This window comes from Narcine bancroftii, chromosome 14 (assembly GCF_036971445.1).
Source record: "Narcine bancroftii isolate sNarBan1 chromosome 14, sNarBan1.hap1, whole genome shotgun sequence".
NCBI lineage: Eukaryota > Metazoa > Chordata > Chondrichthyes > Torpediniformes > Narcinidae > Narcine > Narcine bancroftii.
Genome location: NC_091482.1, coordinates 48,370,204 through 48,397,334, shown reverse-complemented (window position 1 = coordinate 48,397,334; position 27,131 = coordinate 48,370,204). Strand labels below are relative to the sequence as shown.

Below are 27,131 nucleotides of genomic sequence, written 5' to 3'. Positions count from 1 at the left end.
GGGGGGTAATGATCAGAAAGGGACAAAATCACCAGCAAATTGTCAGAATAAAGGAGAACCAGTTAAAAGGAAAGAAGATGAAATTCATGCTAGAATAGGCCAATGTAACGATTGTACTGCGGTCAGTGAAAATTGAATGATATATCTATGTACGGCGTCAGTAGGTTAACTGGTCACTTGGGTGTCATTGGACGCCGCCTACTCGAGGGCCAGAAGGGTCTTTTACTGGGTTGCAAATTTCAATCTATAACAATTGGTGTCACTGGTATTCTTTGTGGCACTCAGCCGGTCTTATCAGCGTCCAAAAAAGCACAGACATATCGCTGACATTTCGGGCCTGGGCCTTTCCTCAAGGAATAAGCAGAATGATCCATAAGCAGGAAATCTCGGAAAGTCTCAGAATTCAGACACCGCTGGGCAGAGGAGGAATCCAGACCAGCATAAGGTGTTAATTGGATATGATAAGGGACGAGGTCAGAATTGATCATTTCTGTGCAAAAGGAAACCGGGAAGAGAGAGAGGCAGAGCTGCGGGGAAAGCGATGGGGGAAGAAGTGAGAGGGGGGTTTAATGAAAGCCAGAGAAGTTGATATTAATGTCAGCAATATATCTTTGGTTTTTTTGGGAGCTGAAGAGACTGGCTGAGTTCCTCCAGTACATTACTACAGGTCGCCAGAATACCCTGATGTAAAGCCGCACATTCTACCCGAATGTGGTTGTCAGGAGGCCACCTGAAAGAGCCTGATGCGGCTTGAAGGAGTAATCACCAACCCTCCTCCGGGAGATATAATCTCTGCATCTGAGCAGTTCTTTGAGGCACCACCTGAACGGGCTGATGACAATCAGCTGGTGACACAAATTCCCGCGCCTGACAGTCCCCCCACCCGCTGCCTGACAGCCCCCCTCCCCGCTGCCTGACAGCCCCCCTCCCCGCTGCCTGACAGCCCCCCTCCCCGCTGCCTGACAGCCCCCCTCCCTGCTGCCCCTGCCACGACATCCCGCGCCGGCTATCCCTGTCCCGACGTCCCGCACTGGTCGCCCCTGACGTCCCACGCTCACATGAGCCTCTCCTGCAGCTGTCCCTTTCAGGTGGACAGTGCAGCGCTTTCAAGGCTGCCACCTGAACAACCATTCCACAGGGCTATATCCGTTTCTGCAAGCGCATCCTTGGTGGACAATGCACCGGAAGGCGACTACAGTGTGTGCAGCCTTTAGTATTTAATTGTTCCCGCTTATCACCCTGGTCTGTTATCTTACACCATCTGCCCTTTTTTTTACTTTTTTCCTCTTTGTCTGCCACCTGTCAATCATGTCCTTCTAATTCCCAACTACACCCCCATCTGTTCACTACCCTTCACTCCTCCCTCATTCACTGACCCCCCCCCCCCAGGTAAAAAGATCATTTTGAATGGACAATGAACCACAGACACCACCTCACTTTATTTCTTTGCACTATTTATTTATGTTTGAAATGTAATCTATAGCAATATTGACCCAGTGATGCTGTCACAAAACAACGAAGTTCGTGACGTGTGCGTGACAGTAAATTCTAATTCGGCAAACCGTCCCCAATAATCCATATGTGGTCTCAGCAAGGCCTTTTGTATCTGCAGTAGGTCTTTTCATTCTGCCAGGCAAATTCTCTCATGATGAAAGGTCAACTTAGCATTTACCCTCCATTTGCTGGCTGCACTATAATTTTCAGTGACATATTCAAGGGCCACCCTCTGCGGTGGATCCACTGTTTAATACTGTGTGCATGGCTGGCCTGCCCTTAGCTGATTGCACCTGTGGCTCCTCCCACTTCATTCCCCTAATAAAAGCGGCCACGCCATAACCCCTCGCCCAGAACAAGCTCAGGTCAGCAACATGAGACGTGCCTTCTGCTTATGGTAATAAACGCCTCTCAGTCAGGTAACTTTGGAGTTATTGAACGTGCCTTACCCATGTCCCTTTTACAAAGGGTTACCCATTTAATTTCATCGGATGCAAGGATCGACAATGAGATAGACAACAGACTCGCCAAGGCAAATAGCGCCTTTGGAAGACTACACAAAAGAGTCTGGAAAAACAACCAACTGAAAAACCTCACAAAGATTAGCGTAAACAGAGCCGTTGTCATACCCACACTCCTGTTCAGCTCCGAATCATGGGTCCTCTACCGGCATCACCTACGGCTCCTAGAACGCTTCCACCAGCGTTGTCTCCGCTCCATCCTCAACATTCATTGGAGCGACTTCATCACCAACATCGAAGTACTCGAGATGGCAGAGGCCGACAGCATCGAATCCACACTGCTGAAGATCCAACTGCGCTGGGTAGGTCACGTCTCCAGAATGGAGGACCATCGCCTTCCCAAGATCGTGTTCTATGGTAAGCTCTCCACTGACCACTGAGACAGAGGTGCACCAAAGAAGAGGTACAAGGACTGCCTAAAGAAATCTCTTGGTGCCTGCCACATTGACCACCGCCAGTGGGCTGATATCGCCTCCAACCGTGCATCTTGGTGCCTCACAGTTCGGCGGGCAGCAACCTCCTTGGAAGAAGACCTCAGAGCCCACCTCACTGACAAAAGACAAAGGAGGAAAAACCCAACACCCAACCCCAACCCACCAATTTTCCCTTGCAACCGCAGCAACCGTATCTGCCTGTCCCGCATCGGACTTGTCAGCCACAAACAAGCCTGCAGCTGACGTGGACATTACCCCTCTATAAATCTTCGTCTGCGAAGCCAAGCCAAACTAACCCATTTAAAATACTTCAGTTTTCTACTTTGTGCCAAAAGGATATTTCTCATAATGTTTGCATCATATAACCTCCTGCCACCCAGCTTCCTCTTTCCTCTGCTAAATCCCACCTCAGTTTATGTCATCAGCGACATGGAAATCTGCAGAGACTTTAAGATTTGGTTAAGTCAGCAGTCAGATAATGGAATCTCTGGGATGTAAGCTGTAGGAAGCAAGAAACCTGCCTGAAGCATATTCAGATATCCAATCATTCAGCACACGGCTACTTAATACTCCATTGAACGTCCTTAAAGGGGGGTGGGGTGCTATCTGCAATTTTAATGTGCCCAGAGATGACCACAGAGATGAGAGTTGGGGTCCCGAGCTAGGGTAAAGTTGACCGTCAAGATGCAGACCGCTGTCCATGCAGAAACTCTGGATCATGAATGATTTCCAAGCAGCCCACAATACTGTTTATCTGTGTCATTAGTAAATTTAATATCTCTTAAATGTGTATTGGGGCACCTTTGCCATTTTGTATGGTGTGTGTGTGCGTGCGAGCGTGTGCGTGAATATGTGTTTGTGCGTCTGTGTATATATGTGTGGGTGTGTGTGTGTATGTGTGTGGGTGTATATGTGTGTGCGTCTGTATATACGTGTGTGCATATGTGTGTATGTGTGTGTGTATATGTGTGGGTGAGCAAGTGTGTGTATGTGTGTGCGTGCATGTGTGTATATGTGTGGGTGAGTGTGTGTGAGCATGTATGTGTGTGTGTATATGTGTGGGTGTGTGTATGTGTGTGCGTGCATGTGTGTATATGTGTGGGTGAGCGTGTGTGAGCATGTATGTGTGTGTATATGTGTGGGTGTGTGTATGTGTATGCGTGCATGTGTGTATATGTGTGGGTGAGCATGTGTGAGCATGTATGTGTGTGTGCATATGTGTGGGTGTGTGTGTGTATGTGTGGGGGTGTGTGTGTGTATGTGTGGGTGAGTGGGTGTGTGTGTGTGTGTGTGTGAATCTTCATATCTCTCTAAATATATCTCTATATCTATCCATCTCTCTCTCAATTTATCTTACTCTCCCTCTCCCAGTCTATCTCTCTCTCCCTCCCTCTCCCTCTTTCTGTTTTCCTCTCCCCCAGATTCCAGCACAATCTCCACTCGACGAGGAGATATAAGCGCTAAGCTTGCCAATGTAATGACAACCTGACAACAAAATACTGAGGAACTGCCGAATCGATAAAGCTATGGTCATGCTCTCTGCAATTCCACTACACTGCGAACCAAGACCAAACATTTGTTTTGATTGATTGAATTAAATTGTGCACTGCCAGGATACTGTGAAAAACTCTGTTTTACATGCAATCCAGGGAAGTCAACTTGCATTTAAATGCAATAACTATACAAAAGTGCAGAATATGGTGTTATAGAAAACAGGTGCAATTAAGTCGGTGCAAGGGCAGCATCATTTTACTAATGAGGTCTATTTAAGAGCCTGATAACAGCAAAATAGAAACTGTCCTTGAATCTAGTGGTTCAAGTTTTCAAATTTGTGCATCTCCTGCATGCGTCTGCATGGTACACATGATGGACTGTAAAACCAAACATTTACTGAGCATCTAAACAAGTTGTTAACAGTGTTGATAGTGTTCTCTGATTGATGACTTATCATCCAGCAAGTGCTTGAAAATGTTTATTTCCTAACAGTCAAGGTCCAAAGCCAGTGTCTTTTCTCGAGTTTTGTTTGATGGCCCTTTGTTTGCAATTCCTCTGTTCAGATCTTGGAAAGAAAACTGCTTGCAGAACCCTCTTGACTGCTTCAACGTTTATTGCCACAGGTTACGTAGAGGCTGCTGTGATCCCTGCCGGTGCCCGGAGGATTCGAGTGGTGGAGGAGAAACCAGCACACAGTTTCCTGGGTAATCAACCATGCTTTTCTTCCTTTCTTGGTAATGATGAAAATAAGTGAAACATGAAAATCTGGCAATGCTGTGATTATAGTAACAGCACAGCAAGGGTGGAGGAACTCTACAGGTCTCGCAGCACCCAGAGGAGGAATAACTGCATAATAACCCCATCCATAAGAACAAAAGAAATAGGAGCAGGGGTAGGCTATCCGGCCTATCGAGCCTGTTCTGCCATTTAATAAAATAATTGACTGAACTCCATCTACCTGCCTTTTCCCCATATCCCTTAATTCCCTTTTTATTTAAAAATCCATCTAACTGAACCTTAAATATGTTTAATGAAGTAGCCTCAACTGCTTCCCTGGGCAGAGAATTCCACAGATTCACTAGTTTTTCCTCATCTCCATCTTAAATCTATTCCCCTGAATCTTGAGGCTGTGTCCTCCTAGTTCCGGTCTCACCTGCCAGTGAAAACAATTTTCCTGCCTCTATCTTATCAATCCCTTTCATTATTTTATATGTTTCTATAACATCTCCTCTCATTCTTCTGAACTTGACTGAGAATAATCCCAGATGATTTAGTGTCCTCTCGTAGGTCAACCCCGTCATCTCTGGGATCAACCTGATGAACCTCCTCTGGACTGTCTCCAAGGCCAGTCTATCCTTCCTCAAGTTTGGAGACCAGAACTGCACTCAGTCCTCCAGGTTCAGCCTCACCAGAACCTTGTACAGTTGCAGCATGACCTCCCTGTTCTTGAATTCAATTTTTCTTGTGACGAAGGCCTCCTTGATAACCTGTTGTACCTGTAACCCAACATTTTGCGTATCATGTACAACCACTCCCAAGTCCTTTTCTACAACACCATTTTCACCATTTTCACCATCTGCTCTTTTCTATTTTTCCTACCAAAGTGGATGGCCTCGCATTTTCTCACATTGTATTCCATCTGCCAGACCTTTTCCCACTCACCTAATGTAACTATATCCTTCTGCAGCCTCCCCACATCCTCTGTACAATTTGCTTTTATACTCAATGTGGTATCATCCGTAAACTTGGCAACATTACACTCTCCCCTCTTCCAAATCAAATGAAAATGGTGAACAGCTGTGGGCCCAGCACTGACCCCTGCAGCACCCCACTTACCACTGTCTGCCAATCAGAAGAACACTCATTTATCCCGACTCTGCCTTCTGTTGGTTAACCAATCCTCAATCCATGCCAATATACTTTCCTTGACTCCATTCATCTGTAAAGGGAATTATGATGGTATGAGACGGGAGTTGAGTAAGATTGATTGGGTGGTGTTTATGGGGGAGTTGACTGTGGATAGACAATGGAAAGCATTCGCAGATCTAATGGAGAAATTGCAAAAATCGTTTATACCGGTTTGGCATAAAAATAAACCAAAAAAGGTGACTCAACCGTGGATAACAAGGGAAATTAGAGACAGCATTGGGTCCAAAAAGAGAGAGCATATCAATTGGCCAAAAAAAGTACCACAACCGGAGACTGGGAGCAGTTCAAGATGCACCAAAGGAGGACAAAGGGATTAATCAAGAGAGCAAAAATAAATTACGAAAGTAAGCTTGCGGCAAATATAAAAACCGACTGCAAAAGCTTTTATAAATATGTCAAGAGGAAAAGATTGGTGAAATCTAGAGTAGGTCCCTTGCAGTCAGAATCAGGGGAATATAAAATGGGGAATAAGGAAATGGCAGACCAATTAAATTCTTACTTTAGTTCTGTTTTTACAAGAGAGGATACAAATAACCTCCCAAGGATGTTGGGAAACATAGAGACTAATGCAAGGGAGGAACTGAAAGAAATCAGTATCTCTAAGGACATGGTCTTGGGGAAATTGATGGGATTGAAGGCAGATAAATCCCAAGGGCCTGATAATCTACATCCTAGGGTACTCAAGGAAGTGGCCATTCAGATAGCAGATGCTTTAAGAATTATTTTCCAGAACTCGATAGACTCAGGATCAGTACCCATGGATTGGAGGGTAGCTAATGTTACCCCACTATTTAAAAAGGGTGGTAGAGAAAAAGCGGGGAATTATCGGCCGGTGAGCCTTACATCAGTAGTGGGCAAAATGATGGAATCCATTATTAAGGATGTAATAGCGGAGCATATGACTAGCAGAGAAGGGATCGGACGGAGTCAACATGGATTTACGAAAGGTAAATCGTGCTTGACAAATCTATTGGAATTCTTTGAGATGGTGACAAGTAAAATAGATGGGGGAGAGCCAGTGGATGTGGTGTACCTGGACTTCCAAAAGCCCTTCGATAAGGTCCCGCATAAACGACTGGCTTACAAAATCAAGGCTCAGGGATTGTGGGCAAAGTATTGATGTGGATTGAGAACTGGCTGGCAGGTAGAAGACAGAGAGTTGGGATAAATGGCTCGTTTTCTGAGTGGCAGGCGGTGACCAGTGGGGTGCCACAGGGATCTGTACAGGGACCCCAGCTGTTCACAATTTACATTCATGATCTGGATGAGGGGATTGGATGTAATATCTCCAAATTTGCAGATGACACTAAGCTAGGAGGGGTTGTGTGCATGGAAGAGGGGGTCAGGAAGCTCCAGTGTGATTTGGATAAATTGAGGGACTGGGCAGATCCATGGCAAATGCACTACAATGTGGATAAATGTGAGGTTATCCACTTTGGTAATACAAACCGGAGGGCAGATTACTATTTGAATGGCAATAGATTAAGAGATGGGTAAGTGCCTAGGGGTTCTTGTACACCAGTCTCTGAAGGCGAGCATGCAGGTACATCAGGCGGTTAAAAAGGCAAATGGTATGTTGGCCTTCATATCAAGAGGGTTTGAGTATAGGAACAAGGATACCTTACTGCAGCTGTACAGGGCCTTGGTGAGACCCCACCTGGAGTATTGTGTGCAGTTTTGGTCACCTTATCTAAGGAAGGATGTTCTTGCAATGGAGGGAGTGCAGAGGCGATTCACCAGGCTGATACCTGGAATGGCAGGAGTGACTTATGAGGAAAGATTGCGCAAATTGGGATTGTACTCGCTGGAGTTTAGAAGATTGAGAGGGGATCTCATAGAGACATAAAATTCTGGCAGGACTGGACAGAATGGATGCAGATGGGATGTTTCCATTGATGGGAAAATCCAGAACCCGGGGCCATGGTTTGAGGATAATAGGCAAACCATTTAGGACCGAGATGAGGAGGAATTTCTTGACCCAGAGGGTGGTGAATCTGTGGAATTCATTGCCACAGAGGGCAGTAGAGGCAGGTTCATTAAATCTATTTAAGAGGGAATTAGATCTATTTCTTCAGTATAAGGGTATTAAAGGTTACGGAGAGAAGGCGGGGACGGGGTACTGAACTTTAAGATCAGCCATAATCTCGTTGAATGGCGGAGCAGGCTCGAAGGGTCAAATGACCTACTCCTGCTCCTATCTTCTATGTTTCTATGTATCTTATTGATAAGTCTCTGGAGCGGAACCTTACCAAATGTCTTGAAATCCAAATATACTACATCAACCTCAACATTCTTAAAGAGTTGTTGAGGGTAAAGGAGTAACAGAAGGAAAGTATCTACATTATTATACTGGGCAACAATTTTTTTCAAAAAATTTTCTTCCTGAAACAACAATTGGGGATTATGACAGAAAACTTCAAGCTGAATACAAAGATAATTTCAGATTTGCGGTATCATGTAGAAAGTTGGAGAAACATTACATTAACTTTTATTGAATTTAGCCTGATTAATCACATACTGACGCTGACACATTGGATAAGTTCAACTGACCTAAAAATGTTTTGGTGCTGATTTCCATTTGTACTCAGCATCTGATGCCTCTCATGTCAGTGTCCAACAATAGTCCGCCAACACTGATGGATTCCAATTGCCCTGAAACCACTTTTCCATAGTCGCAATGTCCTGGTGAGACCTTTCACCGTGCTCGTCACTGACTGCACTCAGATCAGCCGGGAAGGTGTCCAAGTGCGAATGAGGAAAATGAATTTTCAGTGTCATGTTGTACCATAGTTTTGTCTGCTTGAATCAGTTGATGCAGTTTGGTGCTCTGTAATTGGTTAGAAAATGTTACGAGATAGGAAAATTTGATGGTAATTTTTGATATGCAGCAATCCAAAATCCATAAAATACATCCCAAATGTTCAGCAAACAAAATAATCATTGTCCAGTGTTATTATCTATTTACATTCAACTGTGAGTTGGGCTATCTCTGTCACCTGCTGGGTTCCTCTTGCCTGAGTTTACTCTGTGCTCTTCACTCAACCATTTCATTACTCCTGGGGCTGACTTGGTTGACTGGTTATTTTTCCAAGATTTAAAGTACCATATAATGCCCAACTGTACTTACTCTTTCCTTTACTTAGTGACAAGGTTAATTCCACTTGCCCACAAACTGAAAGCAGGAATTTAAGGACATTCAGTGATGGCAATCAGGTCTGTGGCTACTGATCCCTGCTCATCACCTCTTGTGCTTGGGACTTCATCTTTGTGTTTCCTCCAAATGTGCCACCTTAAGTGTGGAAGTAAAGACACCGTGGTTGAAGCAAGAGCTGGAGAAGCAAGAGCTGGAGAAGCAACTGTGAACTGGAGGAACAACTCTTGCTTTTCCAACTGGGCACCCTCCAACTAGATGGCGTAAATGTCGACCTCCTGTTTCTGCCAGCCTACTCTCCATTCTCCCTCCCTTCCCTCCCCCCCGCCAATCTCCTTCCCTCTCCATTCTCATCCCTCCTCCCCCTGTTTGCTGCTCTCTCCCCTCCCTTATCCACCTATTACCTCCTGCCTTTGGGACCGTGCTCCTGCCCCCTCCCCCCCACCCTTACCATTTTGTTTGGGCGCCTATCTAAATTTTGCTCATACCTTGATGAAGGGCTCAAGCCCGAAACGTTGGCTCTGTATCTTTATCTCTGCCATATAAAGTCCACTGTTTGGCCTGCTGAGTTTCTCCAACGTTGCGTTTACCTTAAATGTGGAAAGCTTTCTATTTTCAGTACGACAACAATGTGAAGAATCAGTTCAATCAGAATTCAGTATGTAATCCCACTGTCATTAAGCTAATTGTTTTCTATGTTTGGAGAATTAGCATACTGGAGCAATGAACTGGTTTGAGTGGAACATTCCTCACAGTAAGAAAGAGAGATCTGCAATTATGCAGCGGCTTCTTTTTCTTTGGCTTGGCTTCGCGGACGAAGATTTATGGAGGGGGTAAATGTCCACGTCAGCTGCAGGCTCGTTTGTGGCTGACAAGTCCGATGCGGGACAGGCAGACACGGTTGCAGCGGTTGCAAGGGAAAATTGGTGGGTTGGGGTTGGGTGTTGGGTTTTCCTCCTTTGTCTTTTGTCAGTGAGGTGGGCTCTGCGGTCCTCTTCATAGGAGGTTGCTGCCCGCCGAACTGTGAGGCGCCAAGATGCACGGTTTGAGGTGATATCAGCCCACTGGCGGTGGTCAATGGGGCAGGCACCAAGAGATTTCTTTAGGCAGTCCTTGTACCTCTTCTTTGGTGCACCTCTGTCTCGGTGGCCAATGGAGAGCTCGCCATATAACACGATCTTGGGAAGGCGAAGGTCTCTGGAGACGTGACCTACCCAGCGCAGTTGGATCTTCAGCAGCGTGGATTCGATGCTGTCAGCCTCTGCCATACTGGTAATGTTTATTGAACAATATACATATGCACCAAAATAAATCTTACTTGCTTCAGCCAAACAATTCTTGTAAAAGAAAACTAATAGTGAACGTCATTGAATTAGATAGTAATGCAGAAGATTGTGTTCTAATGGAAAAAGTGATTTGCCATAGTGCAGACAGTCCTTTGGTGGTGTCCCGGATTATGTTCCGGGGGGAAAGGTCTGATAACTGATGGAAAGAAACACCTCTTGAACAGAGAGGTGCTGATCTTCAAGGTCCTGTACCTTCTGCCCGGAGACAGCAGAGAGAAGAGTGATAGGGTGATGATGTTGGCTGCCGTCTTATGTTATTGAGCCCGTTAAATCTTTCCACCGTTGGATCGTGTCTGATTTATTTTTTTCCTCTCAGTTCCACTTTTATGCCTTTTATCCTAACCTTTGATACACTTAACAAGAACTTCTCAATCTCTGCTTTAAATATACCCAATGACTTTGACTCCGGAGCCACCTAGGGCATCAAATTCCACAGATTCACCACCCTCTGGGTAAAGAAATTCCTTCTCATCTGTTCTAAAGGGATATTTTTATATTCTGAGGCTGTGCCCTCTGGTCCAAGACTCCCCCACCATGGAAACATCCTCTCCACATCCACTCTGTTCATACCTTTCAGTATTTCAAATGCTTACCTTAATGCTTCTTAAATGTTCTCAGAGTTTCTGCCTTGACCACCTCCTTGTACAATGTGTTCCATTTTTCAACCATTGTCTGGGTGGAACAAGTTTTTCTGCACATCACCTCTAAGTCTCCTGCCCCTTACCATTAATGTAAGCAGTCAGCGTAGCAGTTAGCATAACACCGACCTGGGTTCAAATCTGGCACTATCTGTGCCTGTGTGGTTTCCTCTAGGTGCTCTGGTTTCCTTCCACCCTTCAAAACATACAGGGTTTGTAGGTTAATTGGGGCATTTGAGCAGCATGGGCTCGTGGGCTGGAAGGGCCTGTAATCATACTATAAGTCTAAATTTAAAGTTGGTCTAATTCTCACCCCCTCTGCTGAGAGGAAACATTTCTCTTTGCGTTTCCCATCTATGCCCCTCATAAATTTCTGTATTTTTATCAGATCAATTCCTCTGCTTCAAGGTTGTACTATAGACCACTCAATTGTCAATGAGAATTGGAGGAGTAAATCTGTAGAGAGATAGCAGATAGCTGCAGGAAGCATAAGGATGTGATATTAGGAAATTTTAGTTTTCCACATATTGGCTGGGACACCCATACTGTAAAAGGGATAAATGGCTTGGAGTTTGTTGAATGTGCTCAGGAAAGTTTTCTAAATCAATATATTGAGGTTGTCATCAATGAAGACCTTGACACCATGAGCCACTTTAAGATTGGATGCAATGACGGATCAAGCCAATTCGGACACGGAATCTCCTGGCACATGTTGGGCAAACATATGTAGGCACTGGAGTTGTTGCGCTGATGGCTCTGGAGTTACGCAGCTCGCGCTTATGAGGTGCTTCAGCCCATGTGGATAAGGCCGTACCAGGTAGGGCAGTTTTGTGCTAGCATTTCCCAGGTGGTCGTGACTATGTCAAGCAACCTCAGGAAGACCTTTAGTGTGTCTTTGTAATGCTTCGTCTGCCCTCCATGTGAGCATCTACCAGCAGAGAGTTCCCCAATAAAGGACCTGCTTGTGTATGCGCTTGTCCAGCAGACAGATGACATGACCTGCCCATTAAGTCAGTGGTGTGTGGACTGATCGTAGACTTGCTCTAGAGAGAAAATCAGTGTCTGATACTATGTCTGTACGAACCACTGAAGTCTCTCTATAGAGGTACCATCTAGAGAGAGTGCAATACTGGATTTCCTATTAGGAAAAGAGACAGGACAGGTGGCAGAAGAATGTATAGGGGAACATTTTGGGTCCAATGATCATAAAGCCATTATTTTCAAATTAATTATGGAGAAAGAAAGGTCTGATCCGCGGGTTGAGATTCTAAATTGGAGAAAGGCTAATTTTAAGGAAATGAGAAAGGAACACAGGAATGGGGTAAGTTGTTTATGGTCAAGGATGTATGAGATAAGTGGAGGACCTCCAAAGGTGATATTTTAAGAGTGCAGCATTTATACGTTCCTATCAGGATTAAAGGCAAGGTTAGCAGGCATAGGGAATCTTGGTTTTTGAGGGATATTGGGGATCTAGTTTGGAAGAAGAGAGAGGCGTATAACAAGTATAGGCAGCAGGGAGCAAAGGAGGTACTTGATGTGTATAAAAAAATGTAAGAAAAACTTCAAGAAAGAAATCAGGAAGGCTAAAAGGAGACATGAGGTTGCTTTGGCAGACAATGTGAGCAAAAATCCTAAGGGTTTCTACAGGTACATTAAGAGCAAAAGGACAGTGAGGGATGACAGGGTGGTATGCAGATGATACAAAAATAGGGGGAGTTATGGATAGTGAGGATGGTTTTTATGGTCTGCAGAAGGATTTGGACTGCTTGGAAGAGTGGGCTGAAAGGTGGCAGATGAAGTTTAATGTAGATAAGTGTGAGGTCCTTCATTTTGGGAAGAATAACCAAAATAGGACATATGCAGTGAAGGTGAGGGCATTGAGGAATGCAGAGGAACAGAGGGATCTTGGAATAATGGTTCATTGTTCCTTGAAGGTGGATTCCCATGTAGATAGGATGGTGAAGAAGGCTTTTGGTATGCTGGCTTTTATAAATCATAGCATAGAATATAGGAGCTGGGAGGTGATGTTGCAACTGTTTAAGGCATTGGTGAGGCCAAGTTTGGAATATTGTGTGTAGTTCTGGTCTCAAAATTATAGGAAGGGTATCAATAAGGTAGAGAGGGTGCAAATATGGTTTACAGAAACACTTCCTGGATTGCAGTATCTAGAATACGGAGAAAGACTGAGTAGACTAAGACTTTATTCATTGGAGCGTAGAAGGTTGAGAGGGGATTTGATAGAGGTATTTAAAATTATAAAGGGGATAGATAAGAGTAGATGTGAATAGGCTCTTTCTCTTGAGGGTAGGGGAGATTGGAACAAAGGGTCATAAGTTAAGGGTTAGGGGGCAAAACTTTAGAAATAATATAAGAGGATGCTTCTTCACTCAGAGAGTGGTGGCTGAGTGGAATGACCTTCCGGAAGAGGTGGTTGCAGCAAGGTCAATTCTGTCATTTAAGAAGAAGTTAGATGAGTACTTGGATGTGAGGTGAATGGAGGGTTATGGGCAGGGAGTAGGTAGGTGGAACTAGTTGGAGTTTCATGTAAATCAGTGTGAACTAGAGGGGCCGATATGGCCTGTTTCCATACTGTAATTGTTATATGGTTGTAAAATAGGTCCCCTTGAAGATCAGAGGGTTGACGTATGGAGCCAAAACAGATGGGGGAGATCTTAAACATTTTTTTTTCATCAGTATTCACTCATGTAACAGGCACAGAGGAAGGCAAGTAGTGAGGTCATGGAACAGATTAAAGAGGTAGGGCTTGCTGTTTTAAAGCAAATAAGAGTTGATAAATCCCCAGGGTCTGGAAAGATATTCCCTCGAACCTTGAGAGAGGCCAGTGTAGAATTTGCAAGGGCTCTGGCAGAAATATTTAAAATGCCCTTAGCCACACGTGTGGTGCCAGAGGATTGGAGGGTAGCTCATGTTGTTCTGTAGTTTAAAAAAAGGCTCCAAAAATAACCCTGGAAATTATAGGCCAGTGAACCTGACATCAATAATAGGTAAATATTGGAAGGTGTTCTAAGAGATCGGATATAAAATTATTTGCATAGCCTGAAACAGATTAGGGATAGCAACATGGCTTTATGCATGGTAGGTCGTGTTTAACCAATTTTATAGAGTTTTTTGAGGAGGTTACCAGGAAGTGGATGAAGGAAATGCTGTGGATTTTGTCTATACGGACTTTGACAAGGTCCTACATGGGAGGTTAATCAGGAAGGTTCAAACACTAGGTATTCATGGTGAAGTAGTGAACTGGATTTGACAATGGCTGGATGGGAGAAGCCAGAGAGTAGTGGTGGATGATTGTTTCTCAGACTGAAGGCCTGTGACTAGTGGTGTCCCTCAGGGATCAGTGCTGGGACCATTGTTGCTTGTCATCTATATCGATGATCTGGATGATAATATGGTAAATTGGATCAGCAAGTTTGCAGATGACACGAAGATTGGGGGCGTTGTGAACGTGAGGAAGGTTTTCAAAGCTTGCAGAGGGATCTGGATGAGCTGGAAAAATGGGCTGAAAAATAGCAAATGGAATTTAATGTAGACAAGTGTGAGGTGGAAGGACAAACCAAGAAAGGGCATACACGGTAAATAGTAGGGCACTGAGGAGTGCGGTAGAACAGAGAGATCTGGGAATACAGATACATAATTCCCTGAAAGGGGCGTCACAGGTGGATAGGGTTGGAAAGAGAGCTTTTGGCCTTCATAAATCAAAGTCTTGAGTATAGGAGTTAGGATGTTATGTTAAAGTTGTAAAAGCTAAATTTGGAGCACTGTGTGCAGTTTTGGTCACCTAACTACAGGAAAGATATCAATAAGATAGGGTGCAGAGAAGATTTACTAGGATGTTACCCGGACTTCAGGAACTGAGTTACAGGGAAAGGTTAGAACTCTATTCCCTGGAATGTATAAGAATGAGGGGAGATTTGATAGAGGTATTTAAAATTATGAGGGGATTGACAGAGTAAATGTAGATAGGTTTTTTTTCCACTGAGGGGAGGTGAGATACAAACCAGAGGACATAGGTTAAGGATGAAAAGGGAAAAGTTTAGGGGAAACACAAGGGGAATTTCTTCACACAGAGAATGGTGGAAGTGTGGAACGTGATGCCAGCTGAGGGCTCAATTTTAATACTTTAGAAGAATTTGGACAGGTACATGGATTGCAGGTGAATGGGACTAGGCAAAAAAAAAATGGTTTGGCACTGACTATAAGGGCCAAAGGGGCCTATATCTGTGCAGTAGTGTTTTTTACGGTTCTATGACAACAACTCAGGTTATCCAGTCTCTCCTTATTATCGAAAAATTCCATCACTCTGATGAATCTCCTCTGTACCTTCTCCAGGGCAATGGAACTAAGAAGACTGTTCGAATACGATGAGGGATAAAATACATCTAACAAAATCAATTGACCAAATCTGATTCTGATTCTCCCTCAACATTAAGCACAGGGTTAGTGAAGGATGTCGTGTGATTAGTAAGATGGCACACCATGCAGCATTGATGAAAATATAATGGTGATCTGAAATCTTGGAAGTATTTGCAGAGCACAGCACAGTCTGGCCTGCTAATTCCTTCTGTGCCTTAGAAATGACTCACAGGCTGATTGTTAAGGTTCAGCACTTAGTTCCTTGATGTTCATGCAGTGGACTCTAATTTCAGTCTCTTTCCCAAAAGCATCTGGCAATAAAGAGGTGCTGAGCATATTAATACACAGACAAAGCTGCAATTACTTCTGTCGTTAAGCCCTGGTTAAGGAGCAATTTTTTTCTAATTCATACATCATGTTGAGTTTCCCCAAATTAAAGGTGGCGTGAAAATATCAGTGGAAGCAGGATTTGAGTGCAACAGAATTTAAATCCAATCGACACATACCAGAAAGGCGGATCGGGGTATAGAATTGGCGTGAATTTGATAATGTGACTTTGTTTACTGGGAACTGAATGAAGAGCTCTTGCTAAACAGGGGAATGCTGAGGCCTCTCTTCCCTTTTCGCTCACTCTCCCTTCACAGAGCCAAAATATACCCCCCTCTCCCTTTCGATTCTCATCTTTACTCTCCTGTTCTATTATCAAATCCAAGGAACACCTTTTGTCTGTTGTTCTATACCAGCCTTTTTAATATAGGTCTCCTGCCTGTTTTATTTTTTGCTCACACCTCGAGGAAGGGCTCAGGCCCAAAACGTCAGTAATATATCTTTGCCTCCTACGGACGCTGCGAGACCTGCTGAGATTCCCCCAGCCTTTCTGTGTTTTTACTACAATCAAAGCTTGTGTGGTGCGCTGTTGGCCAGAAGCAAACACAAAAAGCCAAAAGACTGTAATACAGGCTTTATTTGACATAAACTTCCACCGAGCCAGCTGTGAGGAGAGCTGCTGTAAATTCTGAGAGTGACTTCGAAGGGCCGGCTCAGGCTTATATCCCGTAGGGTGATTGACACCCAAGCGGGTGGGGCTTGGTCTATTCAGGTCGGCTGATTGACAGCCAGCCAGGTGTTGTCTTGTGCCCGTGGTCTTCTGCAGGTACAGAGGTTGTCCCCTTCAGTAGGCCAGTGGTGTACCACCACAGCGTGTAATACTGAATGCTGAAGATCGATCAGTGATCTGAACCACTGCATCGAGTTAATACCTAGAGTGTTGAGTCAGACCTGCAGCGTCAGAAGTGAAACCACCTTTGTGCTGGCAGTGGATCCTTCAGACAGGAGTCATTTGAGCAGGCCCTCACTGGAGGGCCTCACTGGTACAGATCCTTACATACAGAACATTTCCCTGGAGAGTGATGGAATGAGGAAGTTAACCCTGCTGCCCCTTGAGCCCCTTGCTCAGGAGATGAGATCAGCCTGTCTAAAGGTATTGGAATGAGAAGGATTTGATAACTCACTGCTGTGAATCTTATGACTGGAAAGAAGACGCGGGGGATTTTAGCTAAACTTTTCCATGAGGAACTTAGGGGAATGGATCGACCCGCTGGAAATAAAAGTCATTTGGCTGATCCAATTCTGAAAGGTTCTCCAGTTGAAAGGACCCTACAGGCACTGGTCCATCCCGGTTAGTGGTAGGAGTAAAACCTGGTTAATTACACCTGGTTCTTCCATCCATTGGACATGCTGTCATGCTGGTCTCACCCAATTCGACAGCTGGCAATTAGACCCATAGACCCTGCAGCCCAGAAACAGGTCCTTCAGCCCATCCAGTCCTTTGGCAAACTATTAGCTTCACCTAATCCCAACGACATGCACCTGGGCCTCCATGCTCCTCCAAACCTATGCAATCTTCTCTTAAATATCGAATTCACATTCACCACCTCCACTGGCAGCTCATTCCATCCTCTGAGTGAAGACATTCTGCCCCAGTGTTCCTTTTAAGTATTTCGCCTTTCCATGTCTCCTGGTTCTTGTCTCACCCTCTTTTTACACTGTGTTGCATTTACTCATTCCATACCCCTCATAATTTTGTACACCTCTATCAAATCTCCCCTTATTCTTCAACGCTCCAGGAAATATAGTCCTAGCCTATTCAACTTTTCTCTGTAATTCAGCTCTTCAAGCCCCAACTTCGTCCTCAGAAATTTTCTCTGAATCATTCCTGTATGCTCCTTATCTCTGTAGCTGACTGCTGAATTTGTTTGTAAAAGTAAAGGCTAGCTATTAAAATACACCACTGCTATATGAGGCAGGCAGTTTATTCTCTGCATGTCTTCATTGTCATATAAGAAAGAGGAGTATTTCCTTTGGCCTGCCATAAGCAAGAGTCGCCTTTAGCATTACGGTGCCCCTTACAGTACAAGAGAAAGAAAAGCAAAAGAGAGTCCCTTCAGAGTCACTGAGGATCTGTGGATTCACCTCCAGCGCTCCTGCAGTCTCCATCCATTGACAATCCGGGCTCCAGATCCAAATTTCTGGTATGATCACCTGGGGCCCTTCAGGAGCTCTTCTTGCCCTCCTCGAATCCCAATTCCAATACTTGGTTCCCTTGAGCCAGTCTCCAGCGCCCGCAGCCTCGGTGGTTCCTTCGACTGCAAATCACCAACAGCCTGCAGCCTGCATGGGTCTTTGGAGAGGGGGCAGATGACAGTCACCAGCAGTCTGAAGTAGATTATAGGGGCACTGTACTTCTCTGGAGGGAAGCTGCGTGCGACTCTTCAGTTGGAAGGCAAGCATTCTTTAACAGGATTGTAAAACAAAATAGATGAGTGAGAGCATGGAATATCAGGCATATCTGTCACCGAGACCACAGGCGGAGGTTTGCAGGTGGGGAGTTCCTCAAAAGGTTTAGTAGAGGAGCAGGACTATGTTTGATGTGAAGAAAGGCAGCAGCTGGTTAAATGTCAGTGGAAGAAGAGAAGGGGGTTGCCATAAGGCTAGAAATGGGGATTTTTAACAAAGGTAAAGAAAGATGTGGGGACAGAAATGAACATTGGCAGAAAGAATGGACAAAAATGAAAACACATTCCCTAAAACTGGAGTGGAAATATCCATGGCATGGACTGAAGCCTACTCCAGCTGGAAGCGATCTGAGTTTGAAACTTTAACGTTCCAAAATGACCAATATTCAAAATCAAAATTGCAGAAGGTTTCTGAAGCGCACGTGAGTGGAAAGGAGGGTTTCATCTTCTGGGTGCCTCACTCAACCAATGAAGTGTGGCCCCTGATTTGATTGGAAAATGCTGGAAACCCTCAGCAGGTCTGTGGAGGGCAAAGCAAAGAGGATAGGGAAGGATGCTGCTTCAATTCAGGACAAATCAGAATAAGGAAGGACAGAATTAGCAGTGTTTTCAGTAGCAGAAAAGGTGGAGAGGGAGAGGTGGAACCATGGGACTATCCAAATGGATTACAAGGGGCAATTAACTTGTGCATCTTTGCCTGTGTTGCATGTAAACTAGTTTGACTGTGGGATCTCCCCAGCAGGTCAAACCATATGAATAGAATTAGCAAAACTGAATTCATAGCCTCCTCATTAATATTGATGAATTTGGTGAGTGGTTTCAACCAGGCAACCTGACAATCTTTTATGAAAAGTTGTCTTGAGGTTGTCTGGCTGTCTGGAACCCTGGCCAACTGGCTTTCAGACAGCACACCCAGATGGTGGCCTCAAAAACTGGCGGACACTGCCAGCTCCTGGTTTCATCATCTGGATTGTAGCTGTTGAAAACCTAAACCCACTTACATCCCCATGCACATACAAAAACATACATAGATCATACATAACCACATCACCCCCTACACACACACACACTTATAGATATACACAGGCACTCACGTCACTACGTCAGATAAATAAATCCTGGATGAGGATTTCTAAACTACTCATCACTGTTTCTGTGCAGTTCTCAGAAGAAGAGATTTGCTCACAAATGTTTGATGACTAAATTGGATTGATATTTATTTTTCACCAGCTTTAAAAGATTCCACGAAACAATCCATCAACAGTGATTGGAAGATCGAGCTGCCGGGAGAATTTCCAATGGCGGGAACCACCGTGCATTATGTACGGAGGGGTCTTTGGGAGAAGATGTCTGCCAAGGGGCCAACCAAGACACCGATTCACTTAATGGTAGCTCTCTCATTTTCTGTCGTTGCGCTTCGAATGCTGAGAACCCCGTAGATCTTTCCCAGCACAATGAGCCTGTGGCAGACGATTTCTTGTTGCAGGATTATATTGGTGCATCTCGCAGATGGAAACAGTGTCTTTCAACAATGACCACTCTGGGCACCCCCAGGTGTTGAGAGGAGAGGTGGAGGGATTCTGCTCAACATGTAGAGAGCACTCTGTGTCTGTGCTTATTTTCACCTGCACAGAGATGCAGTGGAAAGCTTATCCAGGCAACTTGAAAAATGTTGCCATGCCCCAGTGCCATTTTGAATTAAAAAATTCACAGAAAACATTCACAAATCAAGCAACATGTCAAAAGACCAAAATGACAACTGTGCTATTTTAACGTCAACAGGTATATCAAATACATTCACATCATCTTCCATGATGTGAACATCACAATTAATTATCTCCACAAAACTGTGCACAGAGCTCCAGCTGTGGCCAAGCTTAAGTTCTAGTTTATTATCACCTGGGTGTACATAGAGAGACCATATAATATACGCGCGCACACACACACACAGACACACACACACAGACAAACACACAGAGCGACAAGGAGATCTCGCGAGACCTGGCCTTGGTGGCCGCCATGTTGCATTTGGTGTTGTATAATTGAGAGCGAATGGTAGGGCGAGGAAGGAGGATGACCGGTCGTGGAAGAAACAGGTTGCTTGAATGTCCAGAATAGCGCTCTGCAGTGGGGGAAGGGGGGGCGGTCACCCGGAGTGGCCCCATGAGGGGCTGGAGAGAGGCTCTCCAGTGAGCTCCGGCAGCACTACACCCCTGTGTGCATCACACAGACACACACACAGACACAGTTGAATTCAGCACTGTGTGTAAGAAGTTTGTACCTTTTTACCCATGTCTGTGTGGGTTTCTTCCCACTGTTAAAAAACATACAGGCTGTGAAGGTTAATTGGCGTAGTTGGGCAATGTGGGCTGGAAAAGACCTGTTGCCGTACTGTGTATCTCTAACTTAAATTTTTTTTTAAATTACAACATAAATTTAAAATTAGAATGAAATATCTTAGAATAATTTACTTGTTTACAGGACAGTATTCATCAGTCTCACAGTTTGCAAGAAGAAACTATTCCCCAGCCTGGCAGCCCTAACTTTGATGCTCCTGTCCTCCCTCCGGATGGTAGTGGGACAAAGATACTGTGTGATGGATGGAAAGGGTCCACAATATATTTTTAATAAACTAATGTTCTGTATGTTTTTAACATTGCATTTTGTATTCTCTACCTCTGACACTAAGGGCAAGATATCCTGCATATCTTCTTAACCCCAGCCTATTCACCCAAGGTTTGCCCCATGTCATTCTTCCCTGGACTGACTGCTACTTCTGTGCCTACCCAACCACTTCATTGTTTTCTTTCAGCAGACAGGAACCTCCTTCCTTTCTCCCTCGCTCTCAGCCAGTGGGCCGCTCACGTGTGTCGCGAACAGCGAAGGCCCTCCCAAACCTCAGTGCTCGCATCCCTCAGTAACTGTCGGCCATCAGCTTCTACTTTCCCTGTGACAATGTTTAATCCACTCTCTGAGAGTCCTTGAATCTTTCGTCTTTGGGTTAATCTGCGGCCTCACTAAAAACAACACGGATGCAAACTTCAACCTCTGCTTTTCTTAAAAAGGCTAGGATCCATTTTTTTTTCCAGGCTAATGCATGAATTATTAAAAATTCAAGGTTTTTTTTTAGTATGTTTTTATTCACTTCAATGACTTCATACTCTTCCTCCTTACTGCCATGCCCTTCTCCTGAAAGACAAACACAGCCCACTCGTTCACCCTCCGGCCCTTCACAAAGATCTTACGTTTGTTTTCATTTCACCTGCTTTTTTTTTAATCCTGAATTTCCTTTCAGAATCATAACAGGAAGTAGCACAGACACAGACAGGCCCATCAGATCAGGGACAGTGTCTTTCCCGTTGTTACCAGACTCCTGAATGAACCTCACACCTGTAAGATTGTGTTGCCTTTGCTCTGTGCCATCCTCTCTCTGTAGCTCAGCACTTTTATGTCTTACTCCTACTACATATGAGATTCAAATGGTCTGCTCACAAAAGTACCTCGATCTTGGTGCATGACTGTAAACTTGAACTTAACAACAGCTGCAGGTGGGCAGGAAGAACTGGCCCGGTTACTCTCTCCATGATCCTGTCCTTCTGCTCTGTTCCTTTCTTGAGAGCTCTAGTTGGACCACTCGCAGAACAAACTATCAGAATATCTTGGTACATATGGCAATAAGCCTGAACGTGTTGCGACGCCCTTCACTTTTCCACATTTGGGTGGAGAAAACAATATTTAATTGGCTCTTTCCTCAATAGTATTGGCTACCTTGAAACATCCAAACAATCTGTATTATCATAGGTTGGGTGCTGGAATCGTTGAAGTTCATGGCATTGGGTCTCTTATGACCGTTGTTAGGGGCAATTTAGTAACTAACCGGCTAATAGACACAGGGGCTTAAAAGCCCAATATGGTGTGGCACAGTTAGCGTAGGGGTGAGCACAATGCAGTTACAGCACCAGTGACCCGGGTTCAAATCCAGCGCTGTCTGTAAGGAGTTTGTACGTTCTGCGTGGGTGTCTTCCGGGTGCTGCTGTTTCCTCCCACCCTTCAAAATGTACAGATGTTGGGGTTAATTGGACGGCACAGGCTCATGGGCTGGAAGGGCCTGTCACTGTGGAATGTCTAAATTTAAATTTCCAAAGGCAGTTGCGTTCTACGTTTAGCTCCTGATGAACACCTAGCCGTGTGTCTTTCTCATCGTGTCATCAGGACGATGGCTGACGCTCGCTCAATAATGTCACTGCAAACATCCCAATAACCCAACATCATGTCCTGCAAATCCTTGCAGCAAAATCCAGGGGCTTTACATTTTGAAGAATATTCTAACCCCAAGGAATAACAGAACCTTATGATGATACCACTTTTTTTTATTTAAAGGAAGTATAAAAATGCCAGATATATTAATTGTAAGAACTTACAATTTTGATTTTGTAATAACATCAATATTAACTAACTCTCAGATTTAGAGTTAATTCACAAAATGTAATGATATTGCACCGAGTATCATTCTGACAATACCATTTGTTTTTTGGCTAAATAGGTGCTGTTATTCCATGATCTAAGCTGTGGTATTCACTATGAATACACCATCCCGGTGAACAATTCGATAGAAGGCAGCAGTCAGGTGCAGAAGCCCCTGGAACCTCTGTATCTGTGGACAAAGACTGGCTGGGGAAACTGCAGTGTGCAGTGTGGAGGAGGTATGGTCAAGAATTAGCTGCCGTTTACTGCTTGCTAGTGATCTTCCCAGGGTCCAACTGCCCCTGGGTAACATTGTCTGGTCTGCTTCAATATGCGACGTTGCACTTCTATGAGCTGTTGTTTTCATCCGGCGACGGGAAGGGCATGTGGACGAGATGATGGAGATGCTGCGAATGGTGACTTGGGCAAACCGTGGGTTTTAAAAGAGGGGGAGGTGGGTGGGATGTAAAGAAGAAAGGTGGAGGATTTTGAGGAGGAGCAGAAGTTCTCCGGAGTAGCCCAGCTAGTCCCGCCAACCCCCTCCCCATCTCCGTCCCTGCGACCCGGAGAGTTCGGAACCCACATGACAGCTCATTTCCCTTTTAAAATTGTTGATTTATTTCACGAGACTGGTATATGGAGAGGAAAGGTTCAGGAGAATAACACAGACAAATGAGGCTAGCATCTTGTTCAGCATGGATAAGTTGGGCTGAAGGGCCTGGATCAGCACTGTTTAATTCTATGACTTGATTTACCTGACTGAATTCGGGATGCTTAAAATAATTCTTCCTCATCTCCCTTTTGCCTTCCAATATTAACCAATGGGAATAGCCTTTATTTGTCAACCCTATTGAACACTATAATATTTTACACGTCCATTAATTACCTCTGAATTTTCTTTAACGCAAGTTTCTCTGATCTAGCTACCCTCACAGCTAAAACCCTTGATCCCAGGAACCATTCTGATGATCCTCCTCTGCACCCTCTAAAGAATCTTCACATCTTTTCTAAACTGTAATAACCAAAACTGTTGCAATACCTGCTTGTGGCCAAACCAGAACTTTTTAGGGCTTATTCAGGGCCTTCTACTCATGAATTCCAAAATTCTGTATGCAAGCGGTCCCTGGATTAGGTTAGGGTTCTGTCTGTAAGATTTTTCTATGTCAGAAACAAACAATTTAATTGAGGGTTAATTAATGTGAACATTTGTTTATTGTCTTGCCCTGGGTTGATAAAATGGTACAGAAATAGTCCCACATTAAGAGGCTATTTCAATGGGTGTAACATTATTTGATAAAACACTTTACAAGTGTCAGAACCAATTGGCCTTGTCAATTTCCAAACAAAATCTCTTAAGTGACCTCCCGCTGTGAAGGGGCAGCTGCATTCTTAAAGACTACATCTTTTGATTACTGCAGCGAGGTTACATGTAAACAGTTTATTTTGAAGACCGGTTGTCTTTGAACTAACTAAGCGCTGTACATTTTCCATAACCACTGAGGGTGGCTGAGTTGGGGTAGCGGTTAGCGCAACACCTTTACAGCACCAACGATTGGGACCGGACCAGGGTTTGAATCCTGCGCCCTTTGTATAAAGAGTTTGTACGTTCTCTGCGTGGGTTTTCTCCATGAGCTCTGGTTTCATCCCACCCTTCAAAAACGTACCGGGGGTGTCAGTGAATGGGGTGTAATTTGGGCGGCACAGACTCGTGGGGCCGAATTGGCCTGTTATAGTGCTGTTTCTCCAATTTAATTTAATGTTTGCAATTCTGTAACTAACTTCACTTTCTTGAAACATGCTTTAAAATGTTATGGGTGAATTTGCAGAAAGTTGTAAACTTCCAGTACTGGGGAGCTCCTGTAATGTGCCATCTGCTCTCTCAGAGGAGTGAAACAAGGTCTTCAGATGCTGGGATTGTAGTCAATACACAAAAGGGCTGGAGGAACTCAGCCGGTCATGCAGTGTCCACAGGAGGCCAAGATATGTGAATCTGAAACATTAGTTATATGTCTTGGCCTCCTGTGGACACTGCACGACCAGCTGAGTTCCTCCAGGGCTTTTGGTATGAACTACTATTTCAATGCACAACGTGATCTTCAAAGATCTATACACATCATGAACTCCTAAGCTCTCCTGCTCCTACAGTGCTTTAGAACCATCCCACTATTATCTATATTGTCTCCCCTCTCACCCTTGTCCTTAACTTTCCTTCAATGTTACTACAGCCTTAATTCAGTTAAACACAACCTGTGTTTTACACTGGCTCTCCTGAACTAAAAGGAAATGTCTTCATATGCCTAGCTTGCCTGAATATTGTTTCGAAACTGTAAGATGTCCAGATTTAGGAATGTTCTTCCACAGGAGTGTCACATTTGTTATCACATCAGGGGAAGATTAGACGATTACAACAAGCCCTTTTACAATCTCCGCCCTCAATTCCTTCAGCAGCCCCCCCCACCCCCGCCAAAAGCCAGCTGGACCAGGAAACAACTCCACTCCAAGCACAGCCAGCCTATTCCAACCCATCCATCACCTCGGTTTTAATATTCTCTCTGCCCTTCATAAACACCCCAGTGCTCACTCAGCATTGTGGCCTTTCTATCCTGCACCCTGATAAATTCCACATGCTTCCGCTACTCGGCTTTTTCTATTTATCGAGTCAGTGGAAGATCACATGGAACTGCCATTCTGTTCTCAACAAGTTGCTGAAGATGGAATATGGTTATTTAACTTTGAAGGTTGAGACATAGAATATAAGAGTTTGGCCATAATGTTTGCCACTTCACAAAACATTGGTGAGGCTTCACTTTTGCCAATCTTGTTGCCACTTGATAGGAAGGATGTAAAAGTATTCGAGAGAGAGGAGATCTTGCCAGATTGGACAATCTCTTTTTGAAAGCCTGGGCTTGATTTTCCTGGAGTGAAAGATGCAGAGGGGTGAGTTTAAATGATTATGAGGGGCATAAATAGGGGAGAAAATCAAAATCTTTTTTCCCCATGGTAGGAGGGCATAGGTGTTAAAGTGAGTCGGAGAGTTTCAAAGAAGATCGCAGAAAGTGGTTGATATCTGCAGCTTGCTGCCTGATGGAATCAGATACAATCACTGTATTTAATAGAGATTTAGACAGGCGCTTGAACAAACAAGCACAGTTGGATGTGAACCTAATGCAGGCAAATAGGATGAGTGTAGTTGTGTGAAAGAATAAGTTTAATGAATATGCTTAACAAAGGGTTAATGGATTAGATGAGAAGATACAGCCAGTGCAGCTGCTTTGAGTTGGTGGGAATGCAATTGCTTTCTTAACATGACCTTCTGTTTGTCGTAGTGAGATAGTAGCTAATTCTACAAGAATGTCAATATACCTTGATTAGGGACACTCTGATATTTCCCAGGCAGCTCCAGACATCACAGGGTAGCGCACGTTATTGTAAACACAAAATTGCCTGGTGTGTGCAACTTGTGCGAACCTTGCAAGGGTCTTGTGCAGTCCCCTGCCCATAAGGTGCTCAGAATCAGAATTTTACTGTCATGAACAAGTCATGAAATTTGGTGTTTTATGGCATAGTGCAAATATACATATTATAACAGCGTTACTATAAAAAAATAGTGCACATAAAGTAAGGTGGCGTCTAAGTACGATGGACATACCGATGCTTTGAGTTGGGGCTCACTGTAGAGAACGAGTTGCTAAATGCTTTCTCTTATCATCCCCTCACTCCCGTCTGCGTTACCAAGGTGAAATAAAGAAACCGTTGAACACTTAATTGGTTCTGCTGGTTTTTTTGCTGTTTGTTTTATTACAGCGCGGGCTGACTTCAACAGCTGTGCAAAAGGCTCAGCATGGATTGAGTAAGCTGAAGGCCATCCTTCAGTGCTGTATAACTCTTATGCAAGACTTAGTTTCATCCTTACTTCCCTCCTGTCATATTTTGCCTAGTTTTCACCTGTAGAATTTATCGTCCCTTTATGTTTCTCCATCTCTCTCTCTTTCACTGTCCAGTATTTGATCCCCCTGCCTGAAGCTTCACCTTGTTACAATTGGCCATTGTTCTGCTACTGTAATTACAATCCAAGTCTGCAGAGGATAGGAAGGTGACCGTCGAGTATATGTTGGTGGGAGGATGCTGATCAGCTTGCAGGGGATCTGGGTGTCTTGGTCCACAATCACTGAATGTTGATGTGTAGGTACAGCTACGAGAAAAGGAATGCTCTGTTGGGTTTTTTTTTACTGCAAGGGGATTTAAGTACAAGTGTAAAGACAACTACTGCATTTATTTCAGGTCTTGGTGAGAATTCCACTGGAATACAGTGCCCATGAGTGGTCTCTATAACTCATGAATGATATGCTTGTGCGACAGAGGGAATGTTGTTAGGTGCTCAGCATTAACTCCTGCGATGGGTGTATTAGGATCCAACAAAACACAGAAATGCTGGACGAATGCAGCCGATCTTGCAGCGTCCATATAATTTTAGGTAAAGATATATTACTG

General features: G+C 44.3%; 1 protein-coding gene across 1 annotated transcript in view; it reads left to right on the top strand.

The window, feature by feature from the left end:
- The window catches only part of adamts17 (ADAM metallopeptidase with thrombospondin type 1 motif, 17), a 153,145-nt gene that overhangs the window by 88,420 nt on the left and 37,594 nt on the right, over positions 1–27,131 (top strand). The window contains exons 8-10 of the mRNA XM_069910550.1: positions 4,567–4,647; positions 19,407–19,564; positions 22,720–22,879. Of these exons, the coding sequence (XP_069766651.1) occupies positions 4,567–4,647; positions 19,407–19,564; positions 22,720–22,879 (399 nt within the window). The remainder of the gene's footprint in view (positions 1–4,566; positions 4,648–19,406; positions 19,565–22,719; positions 22,880–27,131) is intronic.